General features: G+C 47.9%; 1 protein-coding gene across 1 annotated transcript in view; it reads right to left on the bottom strand.

Annotated features, from left to right (window-relative positions):
* Positions 1-514: 514 nt before the first annotated feature.
* bcl11ab (BAF chromatin remodeling complex subunit BCL11A b) overlaps positions 515-7,500 on the bottom strand; it is a 36,480-nt gene continuing 29,494 nt past the window's right edge. Inside the window, exon 3 of the mRNA XM_012840960.3 lies at positions 515-4,874. Within this exon, the coding sequence (XP_012696414.2) occupies positions 2,791-4,874 (2,084 nt within the window). The 3' untranslated portion in view covers positions 515-2,790. The remainder of the gene's footprint in view (positions 4,875-7,500) is intronic.

Genomic DNA, 7,500 nt, shown 5'->3' with positions numbered 1-7,500 from the left:
TTTAAAGGTACATACAAATAAACAATAATAACAATAATAATAATAACATACTACTGAAACCCAACAACCACGTGCATTACTGCATACACAAAGGCAGGTGAGGAGATCAACCAAAAATATGCACATCTACCTCAGATTCAGTACAGTGGCTAATTTCAGAAGGATTGTTTTTAAAAGACCATCACATAGTCTTCTTTTATCCACTAAATGCCACTTATCTATATTTTATAAACATATACAGTATATTTAAAATGTTTTACAAAAAATCATTATTCACACTATATTATCCTGCCAGATGAATGAGAAAAGAAACATGATGGCAGCATGTTGGGCTTTAAATCTAATGAAAACAAAACAAAACAGATTTGAAGATACTTTTGAAGGGAACAAGCAACAGTTAAAATACAAGCCTCTATAGCAATACTGTCATGCCTACACTATGTGAAACTTTAGTTCATCCCCACTTCACCCCGCCCCCCACATCCCTGCCACCCCCCTCGCCGCCCCCCTCCCATTGTAAGGAAAAAATAAAGAGGCTGACAGCAATTGTTTCAGATTAGAGAGGACACAAGTGAGTCCTCCTTTTTAAGTCCTCGGTATTCTCATCGTCCTAAATCTCTCCGTTATGCAACCTGAAGTTTTCGTTTAGCAAAGGCAAAAGAAAATCTGAGACCAGTTCCACGTTTCTGAGCTATACATAGTGATCAAGTCCTCAATATCACTGATACATGAAGAAAAACACCCACACACACACAAAAATGAAAATCTCAACATTTTTTTAAATTAAATTTCTGTGAAATACACAGGAAAAAAATGACAGTCTTTTTTTATATAAAATTATGTAATATAATATATAAAAAAATCCTTGCTCTTGGAGCAGCAAGTCTGTGTCATTCTCAAGTGAAAGCAGAGAGGTCCATGCTTTTGACCCCTGCACTGAAACCCAGAATCCAAACTACAGCATTCTGTTGACAAAACATGACTTAAGAGCACAATTTCACCCTGTTGTCGTCTTTTTCGGAAAAGTTTATTTTGCATGAAAAAAACATGACGGCACTATAAACTGTGAGCATACGAGAGGGCATTTTTTCTCTCCCTCGAAACGCATCTTGTCTGTAAACCGGGAGCAACTGAACAGTGCACGTATTTGTCCTGTACATTTGACAACAAAAGTAAAAAAGCCATCTCAGTTTATACTCGACCATCTGTACCTCTGATTAAAGAGACATATACAGAATGCAAGGCAGAGTGACAAGTGCTATTCTCAACGTCAAACAAGATGGCCGACGTGTTGCCTAACGGAGCCTGTGGCTGGGATACAAACGACAAGAAGAAATCATTTAGCTAAGTGCTTCTTTCTAAAGAGCAGGGGTATTCTTTTTCGAGATAGTTAGGCTTTCGTAATAACAAGCTAGTAGTTTAACTTTCCTCTAAACACTAATAAATGGGGGGGGAAGAGGATTTAGCTAAAATAATGAGATAACTAACAGCAGCTGACTAGCAAGTTGGCGTTAGAGAAGGACTCTGAGATGGACTCTGAGGGATTTTTTTCTTTTCATTCTTTTGAAAGTTTACTTTCAAAACTCTCTCCCTTCCCCCTTTCACTCGACATGTCCCAGAAGTCTTTCTCCTTATCCGTCAGGCCTGCCAGAACTAAATTGACCTCAGGGTCAGGGGTCAGCTCAACAGTTCAAGGCTAAAAACGACAGCCACATAGTTGCATGCTATCCACCAAACTAAGCAGGCCAAACTTTCGTACATAAAATACACCCCAAAAAATATTAGGAACTTAAGTTAGCGGATTTATAAAATAAACTAATTGCTGTACCTTGTACCAAAACAACACAAGTCAAAATCTCAGGAAACTGAAAAGTACGTATTGCCACGGTAGTAAACAAAGGCATAGTGATGCACACAATAATCAGTGAAAAACATTGGACATTTTTTTTCTTGAAATATATGGCTGCATGGTATGATTGGCCAATGTCCTTCGGGAGCTTGATGCAAGACCCTTACTCTGAGCGTAACCATAATCATCATCTGGTTAAGACTCCAAGCTTGTAGCATATGGCTGGATAAACATATGTGTAAAGATATCCAAGGCACTCGTTTATCTTTTTTTTTCTTTTCATTTTTTTTTTTACAAAAAGAAACCATACAATAAATTCCGATAGATTTGATAACTACCTCAGGTAAATCATTTTATGGCCATAATTTAGTAGGCATCCCAATTGATATTTTTCAACTGTCCATGTTGAAAATAATGTACTCTTTTTAAAAGATCTGTTTTCATGTTATTTTCTCCTTGTGAGCATATGGAATAAACTGTGATTGTTGACGTGAAACTGTACATGATATGTAGAACAGTGTGTCTGCAGCATGGATTTTCTGTCATTATAAAGTACAAAACATCACCGACAACAACAATTACAGCTAACAGATTAGCGCTAATACACCTAGCATGCCATTCAGTATTTTTCTTATGTTTTTTTTTTGTATAAAAAGGTAGAAAAAACAAGTAAATTATTGCACATTAAGCGAGGCTCCAGGGTTTTGCTTGTTGACGGGACTGCCCCCAAAAAATCCACTGTCCCGTGTCCACCTGTGTCCCATGTCCACCAGTGTCTCGTGTGGATGCTAAGCACATGCTAAGCTTCGTTCACGTCCTTTGAGAACCAGAACTCAACAGAGGGCTAAAAAATGGTGGCGGTGAGATGGGGGAGCAACAACTTTGTATCCTGTCCCACCCATCCCTTTCCCCCACCGTCCGAAACCCTCCACAAACTTCCTTTACTCGCTCTTAATGTCTTCGCTGAGTGGCCTCTCACCATGCCACTTCTTCATGTGCTTCTCCAGGGTGCTGTAGACACTGAAGGGCATGTGGCAAATCTCACACTTGTACACATCCTTGCCCATCTGGCCGTGCGTCTTCATGTGGCGCGTGAGCTTGCTGCTCTGGGCGCAGGCGTAGCTGCACAGGTCGCACTTGTACGGCCGCTCGCCCGTGTGGCTCCGCCGGTGCACCGTCAGGTTGCTGCAGTTCTTAAACACCTTGCCGCAGTACTCGCAGGTGTCGCTGCGGCGACCGCCGCTGCTGCTCCCTCCGCTTCCGCCGCCGCTGCTGTCCTTGGAGCTGGGGCGCATGGGCGGGACGGTGAGGTGAGGGGTGCTGGCGCCGCTACCGGCTGCACTGCGGCCCGAAGCCCCCCCGCCGCCGATCCCGTCCAGCTCGCCGGGTGGCGTAGAGTAGCGCAGGCTGCCATTCTCCGAGGAGTGCTCGGAGGACGTGGCGAAGGGCGATTGTCGGGAGTCCCCGAAGTTGAGTAAAGTAGAGTTGGGCTCCTTGAGCTGCCGCGAGGCGGCATAACCAGCCAGCCACTGGGAGTAGACGTTTTCCGAGATGGGCGTCACAGCGGTGGCAGGGAGGGTCGGGGAGTCCAGGTCCTTCTCCACCTTGATGCGTTTGGAGAGGGGGCTAAGGGAGCCAGGGCTGGAGTCTCGGAGTTTCCTGGAGAGGCCCTCCCCTGAGAAGGGGCCTGTGCCGTTCGTCGTGATACCACAGTGGCCGTCTTCAGGGCGGTCCAGCTCCGGAGCAGAGTCCCCCTCTTCGCCAGGGTCAGGGGTCGTCACCTGGCTCGAGGAGTTGAGCGCACGCCGCTTATGAGGATTCAGGTCTCCCCGGTAACGACTGCGGCTATTCTCGTGGTGACGGGCACCCTCGAGGCTCAGACTGAATCGGGCGAAGTCCTTCCTGTCCTCGGGTCCATTCTCCACCCCTCCTTCCTCCTCCTCTTCTCCTTCTTCCTCCTCCTCCTCCTCCTCCTCTTCCCCTTCCTCTTCCTCCTCTTCTTCTTCCTCTTCCTCCTCCTCCTCGTCTTCTTCACCTTCACCATTCTCAGGGATAACCCCGTTGTTCTCGCTCTTGAACTTGGCCACCACTGACTTGAGGGCGCTGGTGGCACTACCGGGTACGTCGCTGGTGCCCGGCTCAGGTGAGCTAGTGGCCGAGAGCCCATCATCGGACCTGGAGGCAAGCGAGGAGGAGGAGTTGTGCCGGTGTGTCTTCATGTGGCGCTTGAGTTTGCTGGCCTGGGTGCAGGCGTGGTTGCACAGGTGGCACTTGTAAGGCTTCTCTCCTGTGTGGCTCCGTCTGTGTACGATGAGGTTGCTCTGGAACTTGAAGCTCTTGCCACAAAACTCGCAGGACTTGGACCGGGTCGGGGTACTGGGGGCTTGGGCCTGGTGGTGGGCTGAGACGCGGCCGCCGGAGGGGGAGGGCGTGGAGTTGGCGGGGGACGCGGCTGGAGCGGAGGCGGGCTGAAAGGGCTGCAGCAGCCGCTTCACGGGGCTGGGCCGTCCGGGGGACATGGGGGGCGACGATCCCACCATGGCCGTCTGGCCCGCCAGCTCCCGGAGCCTGCGTGAGAAGTCCATGGCCGGGGAGTCCATGGGAACCGAATTGAGGCGCATCACCCGGTCGAAGGCGCTTGGGTGCTGGGGGGCCAGGGCCAGGTCGTCCGGGCTCAGGTGGTGCCTGGGTGGGGGGCTGAAGAGCGGAGGCGTCCGAGGGTAGCGACCCTCCCTGGGGCCCGAGGCCACCGAGTCCCTGCCTGCCGAACTGGATCCAGCGAGACGCATGGCGCCGTAGGGGCTGCTGTCAGCCAGGTGAGCCGCGTGCAGAGCGGGGGCCTGGGATCCGCACTCTCCCCCCATACCGGGGGCGGAGGCCATGCGGGGCGTCAGCGGGCTGCCCGGCTCGCTCTCCAGGTAGATGCGAAAGCCGTGCATGTTCTGGGCGTGCTGCAGCAGGAACCAGGCAGTGCCGAAGGGCTGCTTACAGGTTGTGCAAGTGTAGCTGCTGGGCTCTTCTTTTTCTGCAGGTGGAGGATAAGGGAGATTGAGAGAGAGAAAGAGGGAGTGAAAGGGAGTGAGAGAGAGAGAGAGAGAGAGAGAGAGAGAGAGAGAGAGAGAGAGAGAGAGAAAGAAACCAAGGGGCAAGAGGGGAAAGAGTGTGTGTCAGAGAAAAAGAGAGAAAAAGAAAGGCCAGGCAGAAAGAGGGGGATAGACAGAACACAGAGGGAGACAAAAAGAGAGAGAGGTCAGTTTTTTAGCCTCAGCATATTTAATCTTTCCTACCTTCTTTTAAGTTGCATTTTATAACCTTAATAAGCACTTTTAAAGGTCGCCTCTATATTTAATGCAGTCACTCCACAATCCCTGTGATTTAAAGTCCATAAATCAATTGGAATAGAAATGTTAAGCCCAATTAATAAAAACAACCATTTAAAGGGGTTGATGTAATGTTCAAGCACCCAAAGAAAATGAAACAAATATGAAATAAATGTAAAAAAGAGAAAAAAAAAATGATTTCATAGTCTTCAGTTCTGCTACCCTTAATTATTGCAATGCCCTATTGATAGTTCCATACAAAGAAAGCACACATGTTCTTTTCTGTATAGTTTAGTGGCCTTACACTTGATTCGTATTCACTCACATACAACCATAAGCAATTACAGCTCCGTTTAGTATCCTCTCTCAGCTAATATTGCCAATATGATGGTGACTAAACACCCACTGTCAATACTCACTGTAAGCACTGAAGCTAACATGAGAAGAACCCAAGTATGATGACTGCATCCACACACTCTCCCCAAAACACACACACACACACACACACACACACACACACACACACACACACACACACACACACACACACACACACACACACACACACACACACACACACGTCCACCACCCAGCTTGCCTCAGAAGACAATCTGATGTGAGAAAGGCCAAGGCTAAAAAAATGTGCTCCCAATCAAAGTCTCATTCTCTGTCTCTCTTTTTCTCTCTCTCTCTATTGCCTCCCTCTCTCCTCCCTCGTTCTTTCTCTCTCCCCTCTCTCTCTCTCTCTCTCTCTCTCTCTCTTTTACGACATAAGAGATTTCGAGGGGTTGCTAAATTATGGATCATTACAATCTGCAGAAATTACAGTTAATTGCTGCCACCTGTGAGGGGTCTGACCTGCCGCTGAGTTTTTCCATCATCATAAAAAAATTACGCTCCACTCTTTTCTACTCCTCTCTCACTCTGAGAACAAAAAACACGCAACACAGCTCCGTCAAAGTATATATATTATATATATATATATATATTTTGTCTTTCACTTTGACTGATGTCTTTGGTGACTATTTGATGCGATGGAATTCATTTTAACACAGACGTACCAACATTTCAGAAACACTTCCCCACAGCTAGAAATACTCGATAATGTTAACAGCAGTAATACTCCTTTTTATTACAGTGTGATAAAATTCTCCGAAAGATTTTTTGCCCCAAGGCAAGGTGTTTCACGGGACAATAATGTACATTACTGCAAATGCACAACGCGTGCGGACAGAGGACACGCAGGGTGGAAGGGTATCTTTTCATACATGCACACATACACACACACACACACACACACACACACACACACACACACACACACAGGCATAGCGTGAAGGTGGCAACACGGAATTACACACAAGTCTTGAAGGACAAACGACCGCCACCAACCACTTAACAGGGAGATAGGTGGGGGGTGGGTGGTGGTGTGGGGGGGTCTTTCACTCTTTCTCCTTCCACTCAATCAACTTGCCTAGATGGCATTTCAAATGTCCATCTCAGGAAACAGTGGGGAGGGAGGAGGCCGGCGGAGGGAATAGATAGCCTCTGCTTAGCGAAGGACTTATCGATTGGCATCCACTTCGTCCTCATCGAACGAGCGAGGGAGAGAAGTCACCTGGACACGCTAGCGTTCAAATCCTGCCGCCATATTGTTTTTTAAATAACACAGGCACTCGTTGTTGTTTTTAAATACACACACAGATGCTACGAATACACTCAGGCTAGGTTTATTTTCAACCTCCAACAGACGGTTGTACTGCTGACCACATACCCCACACTGCCCAAGGAAAGCCGATGTGAATGGGGAGGTGCAGCACCGTGACTGCGCTACGAGACCTTCATCTCCATAGAGCCTCAGGCTCCTCTCGAACGCTAACCATGACCTTGACCCTGGCCTTCTGTCCCAGTTTTCCCATGATTACTGTATTGTGATACTAATGGGGGGAATGGGATGCTGGGTAGTAAGAGGTACAGGGAGGTAGGAGGGGTGGGGGGTTGGGAGGAGGAGGAGGAGGAGGTGCTCATGTTTCCTGCTGTGGGTCGTCTAGTCCATCAGTATTCCCCCAGTGCTCTGTGTCCCAGCTGGCCAGGGCAGGGATAGACACACACACACACACACACACACACACACACACACACAGAGTGAGAGAGAGAGAGAGAGAGAGAGACATGCAGATAGAGAGACACACAAATTGATACAGACGTAAACACACACACACACATACATATACACACACATAAGCAGAGACACGCAAAATACATACAGACATTAACACACACACACACACACACACACACACACACACACATTTCTCTTTCCTGGGCCAG

This window comes from Clupea harengus, chromosome 24 (assembly GCF_900700415.2).
Source record: "Clupea harengus chromosome 24, Ch_v2.0.2, whole genome shotgun sequence".
In the NCBI taxonomy this organism is placed as follows: domain Eukaryota; kingdom Metazoa; phylum Chordata; class Actinopteri; order Clupeiformes; family Clupeidae; genus Clupea; species Clupea harengus.
The sequence above is the reverse complement of the archived record's forward strand: the minus strand, read 5'-3'. Positions and strand labels throughout refer to the sequence as shown.